Here is a 27,183-nt window from a genome sequence, read left to right as displayed (position 1 = left end):
GGGGGGCGCCGAAGAAGAGCGCACAGGCGCGATGCATCAGGGGCGGGAACCCGTGAAAACTCGCATGCGCCACAGTCGGAAATAAGCAGCGAACTTCGTACCGAACCTGAACCAGCCTGGTGCGTAAAACGTTTTGGTGGGGCACTGTGCGCATGCGTCCCGCTCGGGTCATTCTTGAGAAAAAGGTGAGTAACACAGAGGGGCGAGGAGCGTGCTGTGAGCAATTGAAGGACGCCATTACTGAATGGAACGCAACGCACGCGCAGTAAAAGAGGGAAGAAACAAATCCCGGCTTCATTGGATTGTCTTAGCGTTAATGGGCGGGGACACGTTTACAGTGACAATATGTAAAGCGAGGGGAGGGATTTTGAAATTTGCCCTTTTAGGATTGGACGAGGAACATCAGGAAGGGCAAGTGCAAGCAAGATCGACATCTTGGTGGTGGGGGAGGAAATAACGGCCCTTCAGTGAAAGAAGTCAGATTTGGGACGCCCGTGTACCCTCAGGTGTGCTTTGATTGGGACAAAAATGGAAGGGCGTAGGATTTGATTGGTAGACCGAGGTAGTTTAAGGGCGGAGCTTCCTTCGCTCGGCTTGTTACTGGGGCAAGATTTTGAAAGATGTTGGTGCGCGCGCGCGCGCTTAGAGAAGTGCCTGGGACGGCGGGGGGAGGGGCTCAATGACAGCTGTTCAAAGAGGGGAAATAAAGGGTGCGCTGGGCGACAGTTAAACCGTCACTGCAAGAGGGCTTGGGTGCATACGCGCCCTGGAACTCGAGCCTCGCCGGTTCGGGAGTCGCAATTTCTTCTAGTCTCAGCGTGCTTATTCCCCTCACCTCATGTGCAGTTTTAATGCCTTTCACACCGGCGTGATTCAGGCCCGTGCCGGTCGGGCCTCTTCCTTTCTTGTCAACACGAGGGATGTGAAGTTAGGCCACTCGCTCTTCTTGAAGCGTAACTATCAAAGCAGCTGGTAAAAAGGCGGTAGAAAACGCTTAACAATCGTACATTGGGTTAGATGACGGAAGTCACCAGTTTTGAAAGAAGCGCGTCACCCGCCCTCCCCCCCTCCTGCCCCCCATCACATGAATTGGCCTAGCTGGGTCCGCTGAGACCAGACTGCAGCGACCAACCTGGGATTGTTTATCCTGATGACGTATTTGACCCGGATTGGCTGGGCTACTGCGAGGATTTCGCGTCCAGCCCGCCTTCCGTGTGGAAAAGGGAGTTCTTTGGTTAGGTTGAACTTGGGGATGTCGATGGAATGCCCGAGATTTTACACGTGGCCTTTGGAGGGAAAGAGGCGAAGGAACAAGGGAGTCCGCAATGTCGGTCAAAAATGGCTGCAAGTTCTAACATGAAATGGAAAAAAAAAACAGTGGGGAGAGCAAATTATAGAGCTTTAGTTAAAACAATTACAACAAATTGCCTAAAATGATTAGAAAAATACGCTTGCTACAGTTTCAAGTACTAGATAGAGTAAGTGAGAAAGTCAGCAAGGGACAAATGAGCTTTCAAGAGACTGGATTGCCGTCTATGAAACATGGTGTAGGGGCTCCTGCTTGTGTGAGGAGTTGGACTGATGACCTACAAAATTCCTTCCAACACTTGTTTGGTTAAAACGAGCCTGGGAAACACTGTTGTGGAAAGTATGGCTGGGTATCATAAAATGGAAACACTGCAGCAGAATGAAAAATTAAGGTACAATGTTAATACTATAGGTTAGATAGGTGTATTTTTACCTTTTGCAATTTTTGCTGTTACTCCACAGGGCATCAGTAAGCATATACAGTTGTAGCCAGATTTGGCATATTAATTTGAGTACAGGTAGTCCTCAACTTACAACCACAATTGAAATTTGTTAAATGAGATTTTGCCCCATTTTATAATTTTTCTTGCCACATTTCTTAAATGAATCACTGTAGTTGTTAATAACATGGTTGTTAAGTGAATCTGGCTTTCCTACTGACTTTGTGGGAAGGCTGTAAAAGGTGATCATAGACATTGCAATTATTATAAATATGAACCAGTTATCTGAATGTAAATAACATGACCTTGGAGATCCTGCAATGATGCAGTTGTAACTTCAAATGGTCACTAAATGAACTGTTGTAAAGGACTACCTGTAGTCAGGGTTTTAGTTTTTTTGCTGCAAGTTCTTAATTCTGCCAAACACATCACTGGATTATACACTGCTCAAAAAAATTAAAGGGAACACTTAACACAATGTAACTCCAAGTAAATCACACTTCTGTGAAATCAAACTGTCCACTTAGGTAGCAACACTGATTGACAATCAATTTCACATGCTGTTGTGCAAGTGGAATAGACAACAGGTGGAAAGCATAGTTAGGAAGACATCAACAATAAAGGAGTGGTTCTGCAGGTAGTGACTACAGACCACTTTTCAGTTCTATGCTTTCTGGCTGATGGTTTGGTCACTTTTGAATGCTGGCAGTGCTTTCACCCTAGTGGTACCATGAGACGGAGCCTACAACCCACACAAGTGGCTCAGGTAGTGCAGCTCATCCAGGATGGCACATCAGTGCGAGGTGTGGCAAGAAGGTTTGCTGTGTCTGTCAGCGTAGTGTCCAGAGCATGGAGGCGCTACCAGGAGACAGGCCAGTACATCAGGAGATGTGGAGGAGGCCGTAGGAGGGTAGCAACCCAGGATCAGGACTGCTCCCTCCGCCTTTGTGCAAGGAGGGACAGGAGGAGCACTGCCAGAGTTAAACTACCATATAGTTACTGAAAACAAGCAAAGGAATTACGAGGATTTCTTGTTTGCACATTGCTTGATGCTATTTATATTTAATCATGAAATCCAATATTATATAGATAATTATTCCTAATAGTAGAAGTGTTAGTGACGATCATTAATTTAGGCTAACTACACTATTGAGTGTATATAGTGTATATAGTTCAAGTCCTGTAATATATAATTATATTAGCAATTTGCATTGGTGGAATAGCCACTTAAAATAACAAAGAAATTACAATTTTTGTATTTAATAAGTTGTTTATCATATCTTTTGTGAACCAAAATAGCAGCACACCAACCAAAATAATGAATTTTACATAGTATAGCTGTTTACAGAAAGAAGGACACCTGAGTATTCTGCAGTGTAGCATGAATAGCACTAGCTTGATCCATTTAGATTTGGCCCCATTTGTCTTTGGGGAGGCGATAATATAGGCCAGCTGCACAACATAGCATGGCACAGAGGCAGAGAAGAAAAGCACTGGTCATGAGGAGGCGCTGGCTGCAAAGGGTACGATCCGCCTGAGAGTAGAAGAAATGATAGTGAATCATCTTCCCTCGATATATTGTGGAACAAACCAGTTTTAGCATTCAGATATTGCCCATAACACCACTGCCCATATCTACCTACCTACCTGATCTAGCATGCTGGATAGAGCAGGGTTAGCTTGATAACGTGATTGATAGCAGATCCCTGGCATTTCCAAAGTCATGCTTTGTTTCCTTATTACACATTTTGGTGGCTTTCTGGGAACAAAATGGAATATTACATTAATGAATAAAGAAACATTGTTTGTAACAATGCCACTCCCTGTTAGCTCACCTGGTCTTAGGGAGAAGGGATGAAGGTGCAATGATCCTAAGGCAATTCTCGCGGGATAATGAATTTGTAATAACAGCTAAGATGTGAATTGATTTCTGGGCATCTGGACCTGTGGATGGAGTTAATGGAAGGAAATGTCAAGAGAAGGTGAGCGATGAATCGGAATGCTTGAGAAAATACCGAAATAGATTTGGCGGTCACTCACCTCTGAAACCCAATTTTGTCCCACTGATGGTCAGACCTAAATGTGTATCATTGGGAAGATCTGTGCCATTGGGAAGATCAAAGGTCAAGCCAACCATGATAGATACAGTTGTAGGAGGTTCAGCAGTTGAAGGAAGTGATATGACATTTTCCTGAGTTTTATTTGTGATACAGAACATTAAATGTGCAAGAGATTTCAGCAGAGAGTCCCAATCCTTAGAAATAAGGGAAAAAGGAAGGAGCATTGCTTCTATTCTCATTTTTTTGCTTTTTTGCTTAAAATATCTATCCAACTCCATATGACCTCACTTTTAAAATCCTTTGTTAATTATTCAGAATAGAGGTCACAATACAATGAGGGATGTCTGGATTTATGAATTGTAGATAGCAATAGCTAAACTTGAATTTAAAATTTTGCATTTTTGAATTTTTTTACTGCAAATGGTAGAACAAAATATTTGAATTTTAAAGCTCCCTTTTGGAGAAAAAAAATATATTTTAATTTTTTAAATTGTAATTTATCTATAAACTGGAAGACAATGATAGAGAAATAGAACTGTAGCCAATCAGTCTGAAAGTACCTTTCAACTATCCCTTCACTAGAGAGAATCAACTTGTACTTAGAAAAAAGCAAAGGAAAATAGTGTTTCCATTACTGTTTTTCCTTTATTCTTCCTAAGTTTTTTTCTTCTGTCTTCTCTTAACAATTGAAATCTAATTTTATCCCATGTTCTGGCCTAAGTTTTTACTTAAATTTCTAATCTCTAGCTCACCTCTTTGACATCAGGATTATGAATATCGTGTGACTGGATGTAGACAGCAAAACCAACAAAGGCAAGAGCCAGTGAAAGGAGGCAGAAGAAGAAGGAGACCAGAGGTGGATGTCGTTCCAGGCAAATACGCAGGGAGGCCAGTAGGGAGCAGATGACCATGGTAAGCCCTAGAGGTGAGGGTAAGAAGGATGTAGTATCATCCTAGCTCTAGAAAATCTAAAACATTTCCAGGAGAATCTACTAGAACAGCCAGAAAAAATGGAAAAGAGATTGATAACATGTATCTTTTGTTTTTGTATGGTACTGTATTTCAGATTTTCTAATTTCAACAGTCAAAATGTGAATGTAAATAAATATTACTTTAATTTCATTATCGCTTAATAATTTGAACTGATTAAAATCTTTCATGGGACTATACACTCAAAAAGTATAAAGGAAGGCTGCTTGTTTAAGATTATACTTCAATTGTGATAGTCATGAAATGGGAAGCTGATTTTTTAATCTGTGCATTCAGATATGGGAATATTTAAAGAAAGATTCTTAATCTGCATTCTGCAGTTACATCATCAAAGAAAAAGGTTGTATATTTCTGCCCACTGAGTTTCAAAATGTCTATTCTCTTTATTTGAAGATATGTCTACTGAAGTTAAAAATAGCTAGTTTCTTCACCATGCCAACTGGATGAATCTGCTTGTAAGAGAATTTGTAATTTAACTTAACATAACTTTGTGATACTTTCATATTCAAGTCAGCATCTGATTATCTTATATTGTATTTGAAGTTAGCAAACTATAATATGAAATTCAAAAAAAACAACAGCTGGAATTATGGAGGTAAAGAACTGGATATTCTAGCTGATATTATAATTTCATCAAAATCACATCCTGTCTGAGAACATGAAGATTCAAAACTTCATACCTGAAAATTCACTACAAAAAGATATTCTATCAAACTGGTAGTAGCACAAGTATAGAAAATTAAACAATCTTCTCAGCCATCTATCATATGATTAACAAACAGACAGGAAAATAGAATACTTAAGATTTTTTTCTACCCTAGAAAGCAAAATACTTAAGATTTTGTTGTCCCAATTTGGAGAAACGGTTGACAGATTTTGCTGAAATGGATAAATTAACGATTAGAGAAAAGACATTACATTGATTGCTGACTAGAAGCTCTTATGGACCTTTTGCACAAAATGAACTTGTAACATATTTTTGATGATTAGACAGGATAGATTATAGAAGAAAGAGTAATACATAATTTTAGAACAAGGGGAAGAATATTAAAAGCTACTTCTTTATTTTTTCTTTTTTTTTCTTTTAATGTTTTTATTAAAATTATTTTAATATACACTGCTCAAAAAAATTAAAGGGAACACTTAAACAACACAATGTAGCTCCAAGTTTCACACTTCTGTGAAATCAAACTGTCCACTTAGGTAGCAACACTGATTGACACTCAATTTCATATGCTGTTGTGCAAATGGAATAGACAACAGGTAGAAAGCAGAGGCAGTTAGCAAGACATCCCAAAATAAGGAATGGTTCTGCAGGTGGTGACCACAGACCACTTCTCAGTTCCTATGCTTTCTGGCTGGTGTTTGGTCACTTTTGAATGCTGGCAGTGCTTTCACTCTAGTGGTAGCATGAGATGGAGTCTACAACCCACACAAGTGACTCAGGTAGTGCAGCTCATCCAGGATGGCACATCAGTGTGAGGTGTGGCAAGAAGGTTTGCTGTGTCTGTCAGCGTAGTGTCCAGAGCATGGAGGCGCTACCAGGAGACAGGCCAGTACATCAGGAGACGTGGAGGAGGCCATAGGAGGGCAACAACCCAGGATCAGGACCGCTACCTCCGCCTTTGTGCAAGGAGGGACAGGAGGAACCCTACATAATGACCTCCAGCGGGCCACAAATGTGCATGTGGCTGCTCAAACGTCAGAAACAGACTCCATGAGGGTGGTATAAGGGCCCGATGTCCACAGGTATGGGGGGGTTGTGCTTACAGCCCAACACCGTGCAGGACTTTTGGCATTTTCCAGAGAACACCAAGATTGGCAAATTTGCCATTGGTGCCCTGTGCTCTTCACAGATGAAAGCAGGTTCACACTGAGCACATGTGACAGATGTGGCATGGTCTGGAGAACGCTGTGGAGAACGTTTTCTTGCCTGCAACATCCTCCAGCATGACGGTTTGGCAGTGGGTCAGTAATGGTGTGGGGTGGCATTTCTTTAGGGGGCCGCACAGCCTTCCATGTGCTCACCAGAGGTAGCGTGACTGCCGTTAGGTACCGAGATGAGATCCTCAGACCCCTTGTGAGACCATATGCTGGTGCGGTTGGCCCTGGGTTCCTCCTAATGCAAGACAATGCTAGACCTCATGTGGCTGGAGTGTGTCAGCAGTTCCTGCAAGACGAAGGCATTGATGCTATGGACTGGCCCGCCCGTTCCCCAGATCTGAATCCAATTTAGCACATCTGGGACATCATGTCTTGCTCCATCCACCAATGCCACATTGCACCAGACTGTCCAGGAGTTGGGGGATGCTTTAGTCCAGGTGTGGGAGGAGATCCCTCAGGAGACCATCCGCCACTTCATCAGGAGCATGCCCAGGCGTTGTAGAGAGGTCATACAGGCACGTGGAGGCCACCCACACTACTGAGCCTCATTTTGACTTGTTTTAAGGACATTACATCAAAGTTGGATCAGCCTGTAGTGTTTTTTCCACTTTAATTTTGAATGTAACTCCAAATCCAGACCTCCATGGGTAGCTAAATTTGATTTCCACTTATAATTTTTGTGTGATTTTGTTGTCAGCACATTCAACTATGTAATGAACAAAGTATTTCATAATATTTCATTCATTCAGATGTAGGATGTCTTATTTTTGTGTTCCCTTTATTTTTTTGAGCAGTGTACATATGAGAGACTTTTTGTCCCAAGGAGAAAACTCCTTTCAGTCTTTAGCTCTGCTTATTACTGGTAGAAGCAGCAGTGTTCTCTCTCTTGGTTCCATCTTATGGGCTGCCAACAAGCAAGTAAAATGATCAGTGCATAGAAAACAGGCTATAATGGAGAGACTCCTTGATAGCCCAGAATTGGAGATCATCAGCCTCCTCAAATAGAAATGGCAATAATAGCTTCCAGAAGATTGGATCAGAGAAAAGGAGGCAAGTGGCAGGGCTTGCACTGAGCCTTTTATAATGCAGCCAGAGCTTTTCTTGGTGCCCCTCTGGCAGCCTCTCTGTCCTGATGGACTTGGCTCCAAGTGATGTCAGCTGCAATTGCCTTCCAGTGGCCTGAACAAACACCAGGTGACACCAATAACAGTGCCTCTCCAGAAGCCAGACCAGGACTAGACAATACTAACAACGGCAATTTTCCAAAGACCAGTACTGTTACAGAAGCTAAAAAAGTCCTGGAGATTCCTCTTCTCTCTATTAAAATGTTAAAACTGGGAGCACTACTTTAGACTGGTGAAATTCTTTGAGCATGGAAATAAAAATGGATACTTTCAAACTATAGTAGAACAAACACAAAGGAACATTGTATAGTATAAAATATGCAATTTGTATCCTCTTCATTAAACCAAGTCTCAGAAAAAAAATGATGGCAATAGGAAGGCTCCACTACAAAATACTCAAATAAGAATCAAGTAATATACATCTACTTTCTTAGATGCTGTAATTTAATTTCCTTTTCTTTATAATAAAGCTGTATACTTTAATTTTGTGAGAATCTCATTTTGTTGTTGCTTATGTACTGCTGTAAGGGGCTTAAGCTGTATATATTGAGGGATGGAGCTATGAGCTAGCCTAGGCAAGCTTGGAATCCTGAAAAAAATAAGCTCTTGCTGGCTCTCATCCACCCATATAGAACATGGAAGCTCAAGCCCTTCTGAACCTTAATTGGAAGTCCCCAGAGCTAAAATATAGGAAATACAGGATCAGCTCAGGGGAAAAGAGGAAGAAACTCATCTAGGAAATCCTACTCTCTGACTTTTGCTTACTCAAAATTGTTTTTGTGTCTGTGTAAAAAATGAAGAAACAAATAACAGTCATGGACAAAAGAGATTCAGAAGGAAAACGAACACAGGTTATATGTCAGAGACAGACAAACTGAAATGTGAGAGCACTTTACCTTTGGGCTTTTCAGTGTTCAGCAATATTACTTTCTTTTTTACTATGTTTATTGCACATAAAATAAATAGTATTAGCAATCATTATTTCCTGCAAAGAAGTATGTGAGATCTCTGGGGTTTGTTCTTCATTCACTTCATTGAGTCAGGTGAACAGATGATGATTTGATGTAATCCATTTTCAGATTAGAGGTTGAGTAATACTAACTTATTTTCAAGGAAACTTAAACAGGTCAGCTAAGATGTTCAGTCTGGAGGTAGACTCAGCAGCCCTACTATCAGTGGCTCTAAGGCAAGGGTGTCAAACTGGATTTCTTTGAGGGCCGGATCAGCATTGAGGTTCTCCGTGAGTCCACGTGGGGCGTGGGGGAGAGAGAGATGGGCCAGATGCCTCCTGCAGCACCTTGCCAGCCAAAACAGGGCAACTCATGCTCCATTTTGGCTGCCAGAGGCACCGCAGGCAGGTCCTTTCCTATTTCTAGGCTGGCCCAAAGGGCCGAATCTGGCCCATGGGCCTTGAATTTGACACACTTACTCTAAGGGATCACAAGATCCTGATAAGGTTACAGTGTGGTCCCCACTCAGATTTTAGAATGCCATTTCTCATGAACAGCCAAGCCTGTTCCACCTTCCACACTGCAGGGAGGTTGTATCTCCCTCCCTGGTATATTTTGGAGTAGATAATTACATTTTGTATTAATGAGCCAGTAGTGCTGATCCAACAGATTGTAAAACAGACAATATTGCAATGAGTATAGAAAATAGCTATACTGGAAATTGAGGCTGTCTGTTCCATCATCACCTGATTTTGATGATATGGGCACATTGACTTCCTCCCAATGAGTGCTAAGAGGAGTCATAATCTCTAGGATAAGGCATGAACAAATTACCCAAGACAGCAAAACTTATAAGAGGAGTTTGCAGCCTGATCCATGATTTATGGAATGCTGGCACAGAAGTACTTGTTCAAAAACTGAGAAATGGACTATCCATTAAAAGCCTAACTTGCAGTTAAGAGATTTTGGGGAAGCATGCTGACTCAACCTTTGTAGAAAACAAGGATAAAATGAAACTCCTGTGTTACTTCCAGAGAAGTGGGTAAGAAGGTACAGAAGGAAATAATATCCATTTGGCCTATAGACCACTACAGGTAATTCTCGACTTATGACTATAATTGAGCCCAAAATTTCTGATGTTAATAGAATAGAATAGAATAGAATAGAATAGAATAGAATAGAATAGAATAGAATAGAATAGAATAGAATAGAATACTTTATTGGCCAAGTGTGATTAGACACACAAGGAATTTGTCTTTGTGCAAATGCTCTCAGTATACATAAAAGAAAAGATACCTTCATCAAGAGTCAAGAATCATAAGATTCAACACTTAATAATAGTCATAAGGTACAATAAGCAATCAAATCATACTAGGAAACAGTCAATATAAACCGTAAGAATACAAGCGACAAAGTTACAGTCATACAGTCACAAGTGGGAGGGGATGGGTGATAAGGAGTGATGACAAGATTTAACAGTTATAGTAGTGCAGACTTTGTAATAGTTGAACAGGGTTGAGGGAATTATTTGTTTAGCAGAGTGAATGGCTTTCGGGGAAAAAAATGTTCTAGTTCTGGTGTGCAATGCTCTATTGCGTTTTGAGGGAAGGAGTTGAAAGTTTATGTTTGGGATGTGAGGGATCTGTAAATATTTTCACAGTCCTCTTTTTGACTTGTGCAGTATACAGGTCCTTGATTGAAGGCAGGTTGGTAGTAATTGTTTTTTCTGCAATCCTAATTTTTCTCTGAAGTCTGTGTCTGTCCTGTTGGGCTGCAGAACCAAACCAGAGGGTTATAGAAGTGCAGATGATAGACTCAGTGATTCCTGTAGAAGTGGATCAGCAGCTTCTTGGGCAGTTTCCAGATACTTCTGAGGAATCATCAATCCATTTTTTATATTGCTTGCTATAAACACACTGAGACATGTCTTGGGAATCCAGTTATAGTTCTGGCTATGGTCTTGCCAACAGGAATACATGTGGTCCTCGACTTACAACAGTTCATTTAATGACCATTACAATGGCACAGAAAAAAGTGACACGTCAATTGGTGTGGTGTGTTTTTTATTTCGAATTAACTTTACTTTGGGTGTGGACTGTGTTTACTCCCTCTATAAAGTGTTTTCTTTAAGAGCTTGATATCCAGCCAGGATAATTGGACATTAGGGCCAAATTGGAGGCATTAAAGGGATTTTCTTCTATTTTTGTGACTTGGTTATTTTTCTGTCACCCTCCGGGTCATCATAACTGTATGGAAGCTTAACAATTGTAATGATTTACTTAACAAATATGGCGGGAAAAGTCGTAAAATGGGGCAAAAATCACTTAACAAATTTCTCACTTAACAACATGGATTTTGGACTCAGTTGTGATCATAAGTTGAGAATTACCTGTAAATTGACCAGATAGAATACATTCAATAATGCCCTGCATTTTCAAATCAAGGAGGGCTTCTCCAGTTACATATATTATACTCAAGTTTCTGAAATATCTCAAAGGTGCTCAATTTGTGTGCACAATCAAGGGCTTGGTGATTACTTATTCCACTTCTAATTGTTAGGACATTCTGTAGAAAAAAGACTGCATTCTCAGGCCATATGCAACTCTGCTCCCTTTTCTTAATTCTTGCTTTAGTGATAGATGTTAGAAAGCACCCACTTATATGAATATGACTCTGGGAGATATAGAGCAATACTTATATCAAAGTTAACCTTGGAGAGGAGAGAGTTCAAATGCTATTAGGATTAGGAATAAGTTGTACCACTTGGGGCAGAGAAAATGTTCGTATCACCAGAAACACATATGTGGATATAATTAAGTGAGTTTTGCCCCATTTTATGACCTTTCTTGCCGCAGTTGTTAAGTGAATTACTGGAGTTGATAAGTTAGTAACCTGGTTAAGTGAATCTGGTTTCCCATTGACTTTGCTTGTCAGAAGATCACAAAAGGGAATCACACGACTTTGGGACACAGCAATGATCATAAATATGAACCCACTGTACAGCATCTGAATTTTGATCTCACGAGTATGATGGTCATAATTGAAAAATTATAAGTCATATTTTTAGTGCCACTGTAACTTTGAATTGTCACTAAATGAACTGTAATAAGTCAAGGAGTACCTGTATAATTTTGTGAGGCAGGAAGCAGATTGGAAAATAAATATTAAGAGTTCTCAGGCCTGTCAATAGAGACAATTAGCAAGCAAAGCAGAGGTAAGAACCTAAGAAAATGCCCCTCAAATTAATAACACTGTCTTATTGGGGGGAGTGGGGGGAGAGTGTAACAGAAAAACCATTGCAAACTTGGAAACCACATGCATGAACAGATGGGTTTTTACAACCTACTGTATTCAGTTGGGTTATGTGCTAGAAAAAGAAAATATCCTATCATCCTTCATCTCCAAAAAAAAGAGAACAGCAGCTCAGAATGAAGAAAATAACCCTCTTACTGGACATTTGTTCCACAAAGCATGTCCCTGCACATGAGAGTTTTTCCAGCATGTCTCTCGTTTACAGTGACAAAAACCGAGAAAGCCATCTAGAATCTTGGGAACTGAACATGCCTCAATCTTTTAGAATCGAGACATTGATTGAAATCAATGAGATGATTTTTTTTAGCCTCAATGGATCTGTCAGTTTTAAATGGTTAAACATCTTAATATAGTTCTTCCTATTGGAGGTTCTTTATATTTTTGAGTGAAGAACCAGTTCTGGTTTAAAATGTTCCCTTTGGACCTTTCAGTCCCAGAGTACAGTACTATATTTATGAAAACTCTTTGTGCAACACTCAGAATTCATATTGTTTACATGTATTCATTTGGGTGATCTCATTAGATTTCCTTATATGGAAAGAACAGTGAATACTGTCACTTCGATGCTTATAGGAATTGAGTTTTATAATTAATTTCACCAGGAGCACACTTGTACCCTTGAAATATGTTCTGCTATAGGGAACTACCATCAACATGAAAGAAACTATTCCTCTCTCATGTACATCTGCTGATGAACGGCTTAATATCCAGGAGGCCAATCCCAATGTCACTGGCAAAATAACAGCTTGGTTCGATCTCAGGTCATTCCACAGAACAGCCTACCTCACAAGATGTCAGGCAAAGAAGGTCAATTGTTGCATTAATGGCTAATCCCAGCCAATCTGGCCAGTCAAACATGATGCAGGAATTATAATCCCATCAACTGTCACTGTTTATGAACAGCTAAAGTTGAGGATAATATTACTGGCTGTGAAAACCCCTTTATATCTGGTTAGGTTGGGGCAAATATTGGTGCAAATAGATAATATAATTAACAGTGTTTGTTTAAACTATCTGGTGGAACCAGATCAAGGGATCTTTACACTAAGCCAAAGAATTGATGACAATTGAACGTATGTTTATTCATATCAGCAGGGTACATATAGGGCTCACTGAATACCACAATAAATAGCAAAATGTTTCAGGACAAAAGTGTCCAGTTATAGACTTCAGAAGACTGAAAAAGGGTGGGAATTTCCCTTTGATCAACCTATCTGTAAGAGCAGGTAACCGCCAACCCAGGTGATTCTTTTCAAGACCACAGAACAAAGTCAAATGATACCCTGGTGGGACCATAGCTGGCTCTATATATTTCCTTTGATGCCACTGCTATCCAGACAGTAACAAAGATATTCAAGCTGTGGATGATTTTAATAATTCATTCTGCCTTTAGAACCCTATTGCTCTTTGCCTGATAAACCTGGTGAAGATCCCCTGTAGTATGTACTGAAATAGTCAACATAATTTCTTAAAGTCCAGTTCTTCACTGGAGTCAGATAAGATTACAAGAACTACTTGAACAATAATTTTTTTATTCCGATTCTCTTCAGTTACAACTTTGGGACTAGGAAACTGAATGAGAATATCTGTGCCTAGCAGCGAAAACCTTGGTCTTTTGGAGACCAAATATTTATCATATGATTTGGTGTGCTTTTGAATATGAGAAAAAAAGATTGTGGCACCAGCATCAAAGGATCTGCAACTTTTGGGTTTCTTTTCGGTGTGCCTGGATAGAATTCTAGCAATGTAATAGATTTCTTCTAGGTAAATGAGGGACATCTTTATCTGATCATTCTCAGGTGTGCTTCTTCCTCAAAGTCACAGGCTCATCTCACCCCAGTCCATGTGACTTGGCACTGAATCTTCAAGCTGTATCACCTGATCACTTTGAATCTCACTAGGCCAGTGGTTGACAACCTTTTTGGTTCTGCAGACTATGGCTTTGGGCCCAGACCTCTGCATTAAGAAATTCCTTCTTAACATATTGTGCCTATTTGATAGGACTAGCTTGGCTAGAAGGGTCATGAACAAAAGGTCTTTTTGATTTTAAACCTTTGTATATTTCATTATGACATAATGATGCTAAGATCATACCCTGCTTTGTGCTCAGGATCACACCAAATTCTACCAAGCACAAAATCATTCTACCACAATCTGACCTCATGCTGTGCAGAACTTTGATGCTACATTCTATAACAGTTGAAGCTTCCCAGTGTTGTTCAAGGGATGCTCCTTATAGAGCATGTTGTATTCAACTGGGAAGTGACAGAGAAGCAGATATCTTATATAATAACGCAATAGATTATTCATACTCATTTTTTTATTTTTATGTAAAAATTCAATTACATCAGTGTAGTGATATTGTATCATATAATCAGGCCACTCACACATTGAAATTACTTGGTCTGTTCTAGAGAGGGTTCTTTTCAAAATAGGAACAATACGCAGCCCTGATCTGGCAAGCTCTCTTAGTAAGTCCAGCTTCTGACAGTGGCACCCTTGGCCTGGCTGAAGCACTCTGGGTATCAGCAGCTGTAGGACTCTCTAATGGTTCTAGGAGCTCATCCCCTTTGATCTCACAAATATTGTGTAAGATGCAGCATGTAGCTATGACCACAGGAATGAGCTTCTCTCTTACATCCAGTCTCATTTGCAAACATCGCCAGCGAGCTCTCAAGACCCCAAACGCTCTCTCCACACACGTTCGGCATTTGGCAAGTCTATCGTTGAACTTTTCTTGGGCCTCAGTTTTTGGTGCTGGATATGGTTTCATTAGCCAGGGGCGAAGTGGATAGGCATGATCTCCAATGACAACAGGGGTCATTGAAACCCCTTCTAGTGCTGTTGGAGTTTGTGGGCCAAATGTGCCTTCATCCATGCTGTTGAAAAAAGGAGAGTTATGCAAGATGCGGGAATCATGGGATCTCTCTGGAAACCCAACATAAATATCAGTGAAACGAGATTTACTATCTACTAGAGCCTGCAACACCATCGAATAGAAGCCTTTGCAATTAATGTAGGAGTCGGCAGAGAAGGGAGGGCACAGGATGGAGATATGGATTGCATCAATTGCACCAAGGCAGTTGGGAAAACCCATATCCTTGAAGCCTTCCATAATATCTTGTGAATTGCCCAACAAAATTGTTTGGGCCAGGAGCCTACTATTTATTTCCTCGCAGACTTCTTCAAAGATTGAGCAGGCTGATGAAATTCCCACTCCAAAGAGCTCCGAGACAGTCTTGTAACTGTCATGATGTGCAAGTTTCCAAATGGTCATAGCCACCCTTTTCTCCACAGGAATGTGTGACCTCATGCCTGTGTCTCGACGCTGTAAGGCAGGACGCAACTCCTCAGCAATATACATCAGTGTGGAGCGGGACATTCTGAATAAAGAAATCCAACACTTGTTATCCTGTTCCGAAGAAATCATTCGCTCCCACCACTCACTACATCTGGGGAGCATCCAGTGTGATCGCTCAGACAAGGCCATCAGCTCGTGCTCATAATGCAGTGCTGGTGAAGATGAGTAAACCATAGTAACCACAGAGACTATAGCATTGCGATGAAGCCGTAGCAAGGCTCTCTTACGACGGACACTAGCTGAGAGGATACGCCTCAGCACTGTAGCTGACTGGCGAAAGTGCCTCCGCTGAAGAATCCTTGCTATGGCAAATACCACAGTACGCCTGTTCAGCATCCATGTTGCACTAGCAACTGAGAAGTTTGAACACAAGTAGCAAGAAGCGCCAAGCACTCTTGCTCCATTTATCTAGCCAGTTTTAACAGTAACAGCAGGTCCAGGAGGAGATGATGCTGTGACAGAAAACCTTTCCCCCCTGGTCAAGGCAGAGATGACATCACCAATCAGGGATCATTCATAAGCAGTCCAATGCACTTCATTTGGATAGGCACTGTTGAATTTAAGGGTAACACATTGTAATTGGCTCTAGCTCACTATGAGTCTTATTTATAATCCAATTGTGAAGATCTCTTTAAAAAATACAAAGTAGAAAAAACAGTTTCACAAAATTCAACATTACACATTCTCCATTTAAAAACATTTTAAACTTTCAGGGAGTCACATATTTTTTCCATCAATATTTCTCTCTTTTTTTTTACAAATATTTCAGCTGGCCAACTCTCAGTCAAACATTCTCCACGCTAAGCTATGACTAAGCTAGCATGGCTGAATCCATGACATCTAACAAACAACTGGAATAATATATCCTCTCTACCAGTTCTAGGCCTGCCAAACCCAATAATAAAGGGAAGACACTTTATACAGGCGCAGACACTCATGTATATTATCGCTACATGACTTAATAGTGCATCCTATTTGAACTGAGCAATATAAATACTATATTCTAGAATGGAAGGATAGAAATCATGGGGACAGATCAAGCAGTTTAAATCAAGAATACTGTACAGGTAGTCCTTGACTTACAACTACAATTAGGATTGGAATTTCCACTGTTAAGCAAAACACTTGTTAAATGACTCATGCCTGATTTTATGATCTTTTTTTGCCAACGTTAAGCAAATTACTGATGTTAGATGAATCAGGTGGTTGTAAACAAATCTAGCTTTCCCCATTGACTTTGCTTGCTGGAAGCTGGCTGGGAAGGTTGCAAAAGGTGGTCACGTGACCCCCAGATTCTGCAACTGTTATAAACATGCCGAACACTATAACCACCTGTATTTTGATAATGGAAATGTAGGGATGCTGTAATGGTCAAGTGCAAATGGTTGTAAGTCACTTTTTTCAGTACTTTTGAATTGTCACTAACAAATGGCTGTAAGTTGAGGACCACCTGTAAGTAATTTATCATTGTAAGACTACATGAAATATAATCTTCAAAGATCTAAAACCAGGGTGTCAAACTGGCAGCCTGTGGGCCAGATGTGTAACGCGCAGACCATACCTACCCCAGCCCCATGAAGGAAAAAAACACCATGATACGTCATGTGACAGTGTGATGTGTAAAGTTTGACATCCGTGTCCCTAAACAATTACTTCCAGTCCACCAGGCAGGGTAGAAATGACAGCCCTTATAGAAATGCAGTAAATTGGACAAATGCAGCTTTGAATAGAAAAGGTAGTCTTGATTTAAACACTAAGGGCATAATAGGTATTGTTCAATATCTTATTATTCTAATTGCATTTCTCTAGGACAGTTCATTTTCTAATCAATCTGAGTCCCTCTCAGTACAATTAGTATAGACTCCCTCTTTTTTAGCTTTTCAAATGCCTAATTTAGTTATGTGACTTGTTAGTACATTCCTACCTTTGCTTCGTATAAATGCCCATCATGGATGTTATAACATCCAAGTTGCATGAACTGAACAGCACATACCTTCTTGTATAGTCGTTTCAGGTATGCAAACAGCTTTATTATTATAGGAATCTTTATGCTTGTGATCTAATTTGTAAACGTATTAAGGCTGAGAATAAGTGGGTGGCTTGCAAAAAAAATCTAGTAAATCAATAATACAGATTGTGACTTACAACAGCTCATTTAGTGACTGTTCAAAGTAACAATGGCACAAAAAATGGTCATAAGTGTGGAAAATGACCATTTTTCACACTTATGACCATTGTAGCATCCCCATGGTCATGTGATCAAAATCCAGACGCTTGGCAACTGGTTCATATTTATGACAACTGGAGTGTCCCAGAGTCACGTGATCACCTTTTGTGACCTGACAAGTAAGTCAATGGGAAAACCAGATTCACAATAATGTTACTAACTTAACTGTAGTGATTCACATAATAACAGTGGTGAGAAAGGTCATAACATGGGCAGAACTCACTTAACTGATGTTTCACTTAGCAACAGAAATTTGGGGTACAATTGTGGTTATGGTTGTAACCTGCAGGCAAAATCAAACCAAGAATCTGCTGTATAGTTTCAACTCTTAAGAAGTCCCCTGCATTAATTGTCTTGTTATATAACTGTTTAAAAAAATAACCAGGAAAGCTATTAAATCAGGCTATTAGCTATTTGTTGAGAAAATTAATATTAGCATGTAGCTTGAAGGTTTTATCAAATGTACCATTTATTTGAGGGGTATTTTTATTCAATATTTTTTAAAAAATAAAAAGCTATCGTTCTTCAAACTAATATAAAGTAAAAAAAAGAAAGGAAATAAAGGAGAAAGTTAAAAGGGCAAGGGAAAACAGTAAAAGATAAAGAAACAAGTAGCTTCGGATCTCCTTCATCAATTATAAACAGAAATTTACCTCTTGTTCGAGTTGCAACATGACTCTCTTTTTGTAATCTATTTTGTATAATCATCAAAGTCATAAATCTTAAGTTCATTTTTCTATTTCATGCAAAAAAACTATTTTTCAGTCAGCAATAAACACAAATATTGTCTTTTTTCTCATCAAAGGAATCAATTTAGCCATCTCAGAAGTTCCATCATTGTTCCCAACATTACTCCTCCACTGTTGGTTAGTATCAACCATGACACTTCGTTGCAGGTTAAATGGGCTTTTCCAACATTACCTTATAACTGGTGCAGGGGCTTGAAACCTGCTGAGTTTTTCCTCCCTGCGGCCTATTATTACTCAAAAATAAAAGACATTAGAGCTTATCCCTCCTTGCTCTCTTGTTACGTGCAACCCATAATAGCTCAGTAATTTAATGGGCTGTCAGAGCCCAAATCCTATCACAGCAGGCTGTTGCTCTTCACTGTCATTGTCCTGCTGCTGTTTTGTGTGCGCTCACTATGCTGACATGTGATGACCATACAGGCTTACAGAGGGAACATTGCAATGATGCTGTAATTTGTCTATGCTGGTTAGCACCAGGGAAGTACACAGAAACAACTGCATTGAGATGTAAAAGAGTAAACAGATTGGAGATTGTAGTCATGGCGATAAAATATTTTTGATGCAATGTACTTTGTTTTTACCAACCATTTTTATTGTTACATTATAACTGGATTAATAATAATTTTAAACATTCAATACTTGTTGCACTTTTGCATGTGTATGAATATTTTATATTTTTATATCCTTTAGGATATTTTATGTAATATGGCTGCATTTCTTTGAGACCCCTATTCTGTTGCTTTCTAATTAGAAAAGAAAGAAAAAGAAACAATTTATTGGGTTTGCAGAAATCCTGTTACATGGATTGGGATTGTGTTTATACAGATAGTTATCAATTTATAACCATTTATTTAGTGCCTGTTTAGTTACAGTTGCACTGAAAAAAGTGACTTACAATCATTTTTCACACAGCATTCCCATGGACGCATGATCAAAATTTGGGTGCTTGGCAACTAGTTCATAATTATAATAGTTGCACTGTCCCAGGGTCATGTGACCTTCTGACAAGCAAAGTCAGATTCATTAACAACTGTGTTATAGCAATGATTTGCCTAACAACTGTGTTAAGAATGTTGTAAAGTGAGGCAAGACTCACCTAAGTCTTGCTTAGCAACAGAAATTTGGAGCTTTCGTAAGTCAAGGACTATCTAGTATTTTTTAGCATTTTTAATAGTATTTTTCCTACATTTTAAACCGTCAAGCCATATTTTTTGTAACCAAGACACAGATCACAACAGTTGTATAAGCTATTGGGAACATTATTTATTTTATCCCACCTTTCTTACTAGTTTGATTAAAACAAGATGTTTATATAAAGTTGTTATATAAAGCATGTAAGAAAGTTAAAAAATATTTTGATAATAAAGAGATGAAGTCATCTGCGTTTTGTTTAAATGATCTCTAGAGGCAATATATAAATGTTTTAATACAAAAGCCAAATGAAACATTAAGAGGAAGATAGTTCATAGATATATTTGCTTATAGTCCTGAGCTACAGTTAACTTATTTTTCCCCAATATTAATAGAGCAACAGTCTGGGTCACGTAGCTGTATCTTGATGAAGTGTACTTCCCCCACCTCCACTTCTGCACTCAATCTCAGCCTGAGAATTTGAAGATTGTTCCCCTTTCCATCAATTTTTTTTTAGTCCAAATAAAATGTTACTGGTCTTTTAAGGATTATTAATGGCCAAGTAATTTTTTGAATCTACCAATCTTGCATAACTTTCTCCAGTTCAGAAAGGCTATTAAAACTGAAGTCAGGTCTTCCTCTGCAACAAAGGGTGTGAGCTTGAATAAACTAATACATGTGTAGGAGAGTGTGTGTCAGTGCAACTGAGATCTACATTCTCTGTGCCTGGAATGTCATGAATAGCTGGTATGAGGAAAACTGCCTTATAATAATCAGGCACATTGATTCTGAGATGGAAAGCTAGAATTGGCAGTGAGATATGGCTTATATTCAGTGAAAAATGCAGACATCCTGCTGTTTCTCCTGCTGAACAAGATAAATGGTGCATCTGAGAGAAAAGGGAGGAAATTCATTATTTTGTCCTGACTCCAAAACCCTATTTGTATCAGACTTCTGTCCATTAGAACGTTTTACTTAATTGTGGGTGTCTAGTGATGGAAGAAACAAAAAAGAGCATTAATAAAGGAGAATTGAAACGAGGGGCCCTAACATTTGATGATGTTACCCAGCTTGGGTAATGAAATGTCTGTAAGGAAACAAGCAAGCTTAGAGAAGGACTAAGGACCCCTTAAAAAAAGAGCTTGTCTAAAAATTAGGGGGAAATGAAAGTCTTTTTATCATGACTCATGAAACTGCTTGGCATCCAACCATAATATGGATGCGGAAAAAGCTTGGGTTTCAAGCATGTATTGTTATTTGGTTCTTATATGCGAAACTGGCTACACATGTGGTCAAATATTTTTTTTCTTTTTGTGCGTAAGTTTTCCTTATTGGAGCCCAGTGAAGGACATGTGACTCTCGTTATTTTCCCCGTCTAATCCTCCGAGGAAGACCTGCTGAGAAATAAATGCCCGATCTAAAGCTTTCCAGTAAATCCATGGGTAATCAGCCTTCCCAGCCCTCTTGCCCTAACCGTATGGCGAGACTGAGGCATGAGTGGGGAAGTCCTGCCGTTGGAGCCCGTTCTGTCTCAAAGCCTGTCTCGATGCTGCCCCGCTCCTATGCCCCTGCCTGTCAAAGCACGCAAGCCCTTGAGCGGACACTCAACCCAACAATGGAACTGTTTCGGTCTAGGGCAGCTAAACTGAAATCCTAAAGAACTTGTAGTTGTCAGTGCTTAGCAGCCGACAGCTCTGACCGAAAGTCTTGCTTTCGGGAGAAAAAAAACCGCTGGCGGGAGAAAAGAGCAGGAAGGGCCTCGTCTTACCTCCCGTCCCCTTTTCTTTCTCTCCAACGCAGCTTCACGAAGGCCGTCAGCGGACGCTACTGCCCCTTTAAGAGGAAGCTGCTCCCGCCGATTCCTCTTCCTTTTGGCGGGTCGACCCTATTCAACACTTTCGAGCACGGACGAAGATGACCACCTTCTCACGCGCCACCATAGTCGTCATCGCCCGCGTGAGGTCGCTTTGAAGTGACGTAGCCGCAGGCGCGTTCCGCGCTTACGATTCTCCTTGGAAACGCTGCCCCCTTTCCCAGATACGTGGATGCTCACGCCCCACTCTGGAACAGGTTGTTGAGAGCTCGTATCTTCCAAGAAGCGGAGCTCTTCCCCTCCTCACCCCCCTCCCCCCCGCCTCAGTGGAGCGCTGTATCTTCCGAGAGCCATTTTGACTAAGGGTTACCGCGCGCGTTTGAGGCAGTTTAAAAAAAAAATAGTTTGAGGTAACCACTAGAAGTCGTTCATTTTACCCGTCCATCCTCCTCTGTGTTATTTTTCTCGAACAAGCAGCCTTTTCCTTAGACTGGGAAACCGATGAGTTACTTTTTATTCAATGACTTCTCCTGGTTACTTGGGAGAGTCAACATATTCTCATTTTTAAGCCAAGAGCAAGAATTCTTATAAGCAGTACTTCATACAATAGAGTCAAATGGTTGACCTTCAGGTAAGTCTAAAAAAGGCATCAACCTGTTCTGCTGCACTAGAAGGCTACTTTATAATTCAAATAAATGAAGGAAAGCAGCAGCAAAGGATTGCTTTCATACATCGGTGAGATGCAGTCTTATATCTTCCCCTCTTAGTACTACTAGACATTTTGGGCTCAGTAAGCACTACAGCTTACTAAACATGGTAGAATCCTAAGGGAAAAGGACTAGAAGGAACTTGCTTAAATTTCATGACTGTTAAATGGTATTTATACTGTACCAGTTTGAACGACAGCAAAGACAAATTAAGAAATTACACTCGCATTATTTCTTAGCTTGTCTACAGAAAAGTCCCAAGATACTCTGAAGTTGCAAGAATTCATGGTAAATTTCATCTCTTTCAAAATATCCCCTCTGTCCCCTTTAGCACAGCCAGCCTCACTGCCATTTCCTTGTCCTGGTAGCAGGATACAAAAGTTCTGCGTTAAGTAAGACACCGACCACTATGGCAAAGAGAAATGAATTTAAATAAATTCTTTTTTTGCCTTTATTTTCAGGGGAATCCAGAAAAAAAAAGTGAAGAAATTAGAACCCAGAGCACTGAATCAGAGAGATGGTGGGGACTGGGTGAGGCATATGAGCCCCACCCAGAACAATTTAGGCTAAAACAGCAAGGGAAGGGAGGTAGAGGCAGGTGGCATAGCTTCCCCTTTCAAGATGCCTGGACTCTCCAATCTTCAAGAGGGTTGGGAGGGTTGCCTTGCCTCTCCCCACGGATCCTAGCAGTGATTCCCCTGGATATTCGTGGAATTAACCCTTTCCATCCAAGGTTTCAGAATAGACCATCACTCTGCTAGGAGCTAGAAGAAAAAATAAAAATGGAAAGTGTGGTGAAGTGTACCTTTAAAGAGAAATGCTACATGGATGTTGTTACAAAGGCTGTTTAAAGGATGCCCTCTACATATCTGCTGCAATCTATACAATTATCCCATAAAATAGAATCTTGGATGCAAAATTACTTGTATAAATTTATCTACCATTGGGCAGAAACTTTTTGGACTCCCAGGATCCCCAGCCAGCATGGCCATAGTCATTCAAGCATATGAAAGGGCATTCAATGAGGAAAGGCTGTTTTTGATAAAAACGATATTCCCACAAACCATGGCACAGCACATCTTTTTCCTCTGATTCCTCCACCCTCCTCCAATTTACTTTCCACTTGCAAACTTTTACTTCATGTAATTGTGCCCTCCTGCCAATCTCAAGCCACCAGGGGACTAATAGTTGTTTCACTAAATACAATTCTTAACTTCAACCAACTTTAAGAGTATGAAAACACAGCAGAGGTCCCATATAATCCACATTCAAGCTAAAAATAGCTGCCTATGCAATTTGAGTACACATTACTAGCTTAGCTGTACCACCATCTCATAGTGTAAATTCATCTAAGAATTCTAAAATGTTTTTAGATTTAATTTGGTATTTAATTTCATTGTACAAGATGTAATGACAATAAACTAAAAGAAAGTTCTTCCATTGCTTACCTTGACTATGTAGCTCCCATATATGGCTCCATTCTGTATCAGAAGAGAAGAAAAAAAATTAGAAGCCAAGCATTACTGTATTTATTTCTAAAGAATACTTACTATAAGTTCTCTGATTGTCTTTACTGTCCAATAGGAAGTTTCAGGAAGACTGTTAAAATTAAATGGTAAAACTTATAGTAATATTCAAATAATTGGAAGTAAAATGTGAAGAGTCCTTAATGAAACACAAAAGCTTCTTGTTGACTTCACTGAAATTTAATGAAGACACTTTTTCCTTAGCCTTTTAAAGAGTTACAGAGAATGACAGACCACTTTTGAAACTGTTAATTCAAAACTGATTCCAAGAGTCAATGTACCCTTACCAGAGAAATATGAAAGATGAAGTTAGGGGAATACTCTTATTACCCTTCTGTTTTTTTTATGGGCAAACAATTTTATTCATGCCCCCTTTCGCTAATTGCAATAGCTGGGTTCTATGCACCTGAAAAATGACTTAAAATTGAAAGTTGCTCAATATATTCTGCTACCAATAGATTAACAGTCTCAAAACATTCAGACATCCCGTTCCCTGTGCAGTCTGGACTTTTTAAGGTTATCTTACCTTTGAAGTGATAATTTCTTGCAGCCTGCCAGTCATTGGCTTCCATGTTTTCCCAACACACTTCAGCATCTGCATTTTCTGTCTCCTTGACTGGTGCTGTTCCACCACCCCCTCCATGCCCGGCTCCTGGCTCATTGATAAAGGAGAGGCCCCACTCATTTTGGAAGATGGCTCCCAAGTGCTGCCGCCGACTGCTATTGGTTGGTGGGGGACTGCTCGGGGGTGGCGCCAAGACACAGTTGGGGAGGCTATTAGTGGTGCGGACAGCTGAGGCTGGAACATGGCAGGCTTTGCCTGGTTGATCCAAGTTCTCTTTCAGTTTGCTGGCATAAGAGATCTTGGGAATGATTCTGGCACTGCTGCTATCAACTGGGAAAGCAGGAAGGGGCCGAAAGAGTGACCATGTTTCCTTCTCGGATTCCTCAGTGGTTACACTGGAGGCATTAGATGTAACAGTGGGCTTCTCACTGGCTTTGATAGTGCTGACTCGTTCCAATTCGGGAGAAGACAATGGGGAGGGTGAGTCATAATAGCCACGGCGTCGATGCTGCCATCGCCCATTGGAAAGACCCTCTGGAGGACAGTGGTGGCCATTAGTGCTAGGTCCCCATTCCTTGCGATCTGAGGGGTTGCCTCGATAAGTTTTGCGGTAGGCAGGACGGAAAGGCCGGCCATGATGGAAATTAGGATAACGGCGGGTATGCTGGGGAGGGTCTCGTTCAGACAGCTGGAGATTGCGGATGTTAAGGCTGTTGGAAGGACTCAGGGGAACACTGGGTTCATCAACTATCTCAGAACTTGCAGTATATCCATTTGACTCCCATGATCCTGAAGAAGGAAAGCAAATTTGAGATCTCTTGTCACTAACTACAAATACACATTTTCCCCCTTTAAAATATTTCACTGAAAGTCTTTTGGGAAAAAAACCCTTTCTACTTTCCCTCTGTAGCCACCTTTCCTACAGACTGCTGCATTAGCATGAGAAAGTTCAGTAATAGGTGCTAAGTCATTTCAGGCTAGCATCCATATATTTGTATAGGGCATTTTGTTCTAAGACTATGCAACACCTCTTCAGTTTAATGAAGAAACAGGATGCTGAAATTTAACTTCTTATTGCCATTATAGTTTCTTTTCAAGGTGGAATGGGAGAATGCCCAATGGCTAGAGCTCTCATTCATTAAAAAGCCGCCCCTGAAGCTGCTAAATCTCCCAAGTAATATTACAAGAAAAATAATGGTGTTGCCATTGCAAAATAAGTTGAAGAATTTCTGTGCTATGATGTGGGGTTCAACAAATGTTTAAATCTAAAATGGGTTTTACTCAGCACCTTTTTATTTTCCTTGCTATTTAGCTCTCCATGATAAGTTTCTAACCTAGACAACTTTTTTGGATAAATAGAATGCAAATAGACCAATTAGCTAGCTTCACATTCTGGTCAGAAAAGCATGCTAACTCTCAGCCCAAACAAGGACTCAGGATACAATTCTGGAAGATATTTGATAAAACTATCAAACAGGTTGGTGGGGAAGGAACTGGTTTGTTTCCTTCACACATAGCACTGAAGCAAGACAAAAAAAATGGCAGAAACTGAATGATTCGTAATATCAGTTCATTCACTTAATGCTTTTCCTAATCAGTAATGGCAACTGATCAAGTTGCTAAGCACAAGGCATTCATGTCAAAGCTCATGACATAAACTCAAACCTTTCAGTCCCCTTCATGAGACAACAATGTCTTCACACCTTTCAACAGTTTTAATGCTCAAATCAAATTGTTAAGACCTGAGTGCCTAGGCACCCGAATTTTTGCAAGCCTTATAACAGATTCAAACAACTTAGAACATAAAATATTGGCCAGTGGCTAATTTACCTGTTCGTATACGGTTGTTGAGATTATGGCTTTTCTCCTTCTTTCCTCCCAGAAGGCACAGTTCTTCCTCTGGGTTGTGATTCTCATCCATGCCCAGTTCTTCTTTCTGCATGGCCTCAACCTGGGCTTGGAATAGGTCAAGGAGGCGAAAGGTATTGAACACCAGGGACCTGACTGAAGTCCAGCTCCAACCCCTGCCCCCTTTCTCAAGAAAATATAACCTTCCTGATGATGACTCTACACAGTTCTCAAACTAACAAGATTGGAAACTATGCCACTTGTTGGGAACTATGAAAAGCTTCTCAAATGAAACCCCCAAATTTCTTGCCCTGTTCCAAATTTGCAATGCTTCCAGAGAGCAGAGCATTAAATGGGTTATTTAGTATCGGTACCCACCCTCGTTATTCTTCACCGTGCCTTTTGCTTCAATACCCTAAACTTTCTCCCCCCTAGTAAATGACCTTATACAAACTCTTGTACAATGCTTACAAAACACACATACGGAGCGGTTCCCTAGTCTCAACCTCAGCAGCCTCAAAAAACTCAATTCTCCCTTCCTGCGTTACTCAGCACCAAGCCCGCGACCCCCCCCCACCTCTCAGCAACTGCAACAAAAGCTGCGGGGCCGCCTAAAAAACGCCTCTTCCCTCTCCGAGGATTTTCCTCGCGCCCCACGCCCAATGCGACTTCCACCCTTCCTTTGCCCGGAGCTCTGCTGCCCTCTAGAGCGGCTCCCAAAAGCCCAACCCAAGCTTCCTCTCTGCTTTTTTGGAGGGCCGGAGGATTTCCGTTAAGGTCCGCCCGCTCCTTCGGGTGTCTCTTGCCCCAATATGTCCGCGGGAGGCCCAACTAAACTCCCCCTCCAAAAAAAGGCCGACCTCCAGCTCACCTGAAAAAGGCTGCCAGGAACCTCGACTGAAAAAGCTCCCCTCGAAGAGAGCCCCAAAGCGAAGCAGCACCTTAGCTTTGCTCCAAGGCTCCTGCTGCCCCACCCCGACCTTCCGAACCAGGCCCCGCCGCGCTCTAGGCTCCCTGCTCCCGCCTGCCGCTTTATTCAGGCCCAGGCAATTCCCCCCCCAAGCCCGCTCGGCAAAGATAGCCAACCAGCCCTCACCACGTGACCGGCTTCCCCCTTTGGCCTCCTCGGATCATGTGACCTCCAGCGCAGGGTGGCTTCCGGGGTGGGCTCTCCAAGCACGTGGGCCG

The 27,183-nt window shown here is 40.8% G+C and overlaps 2 protein-coding genes and 1 long non-coding RNA gene across 7 annotated transcripts; 1 reads left to right on the top strand and 2 right to left on the bottom strand.

The window, feature by feature from the left end:
* The first annotated feature begins 7 nt into the window (after positions 1–7).
* Positions 8–23,487, top strand: LOC113443573 (uncharacterized). 2 transcript variants are annotated; one of them, XR_015740435.1, is made up of 3 exons: positions 8–185; positions 4,556–4,720; positions 21,337–23,487. It is a non-coding gene; the product is annotated as an uncharacterized LOC113443573 (long non-coding RNA). The 2 variants fall into 2 exon arrangements; XR_015740436.1 differs by lacking the exon at positions 8–185 and adding an exon at positions 404–506.
* Positions 2,776–4,719, bottom strand: TMEM219 (transmembrane protein 219). Its single transcript, XM_026711899.2, has 5 exons — positions 4,561–4,719; positions 3,789–4,002; positions 3,584–3,692; positions 3,396–3,507; positions 2,776–3,282 (listed from the first exon to the last, which is right to left on the bottom strand). Exons 1-5 carry the CDS (start codon positions 4,717–4,719, stop codon positions 3,154–3,156), a joined length of 723 nt encoding a protein of 240 aa, XP_026567684.1. The 3' UTR covers positions 2,776–3,153.
* Positions 22,465–27,131, bottom strand: LOC113443595 (uncharacterized). Of its 4 annotated transcripts, none has more exons than XM_026711936.2 (5): positions 26,867–27,131; positions 25,978–26,098; positions 24,109–24,936; positions 23,505–23,537; positions 22,465–22,820 (listed from the first exon to the last, which is right to left on the bottom strand). In XM_026711936.2, exons 2-5 carry the CDS (start codon positions 26,087–26,089, stop codon positions 22,771–22,773), a joined length of 1,023 nt encoding a protein of 340 aa, XP_026567721.1. In that variant the 5' UTR covers positions 26,090–26,098; positions 26,867–27,131; the 3' UTR covers positions 22,465–22,770. The 4 variants fall into 4 exon arrangements, with proteins under 4 accessions (XP_026567721.1, XP_087774435.1, XP_026567720.1 ...); XM_087918309.1 differs by having other exon boundaries at positions 25,978–26,103; positions 27,092–27,129; XM_026711935.2 differs by having other exon boundaries at positions 25,978–26,103; positions 26,867–27,125.
* Between the last annotated feature and the right edge of the window lie 52 nt (positions 27,132–27,183).

This window comes from Pseudonaja textilis, chromosome Z, assembly GCF_049901715.1.
Source record: "Pseudonaja textilis isolate UNSWEBS1 chromosome Z, rPseTex1.2, whole genome shotgun sequence".
NCBI lineage: Eukaryota > Metazoa > Chordata > Lepidosauria > Squamata > Elapidae > Pseudonaja > Pseudonaja textilis.
Note: the sequence above shows the minus strand (reverse complement) of the source record. Positions and strands in the feature narration are given on the sequence as shown.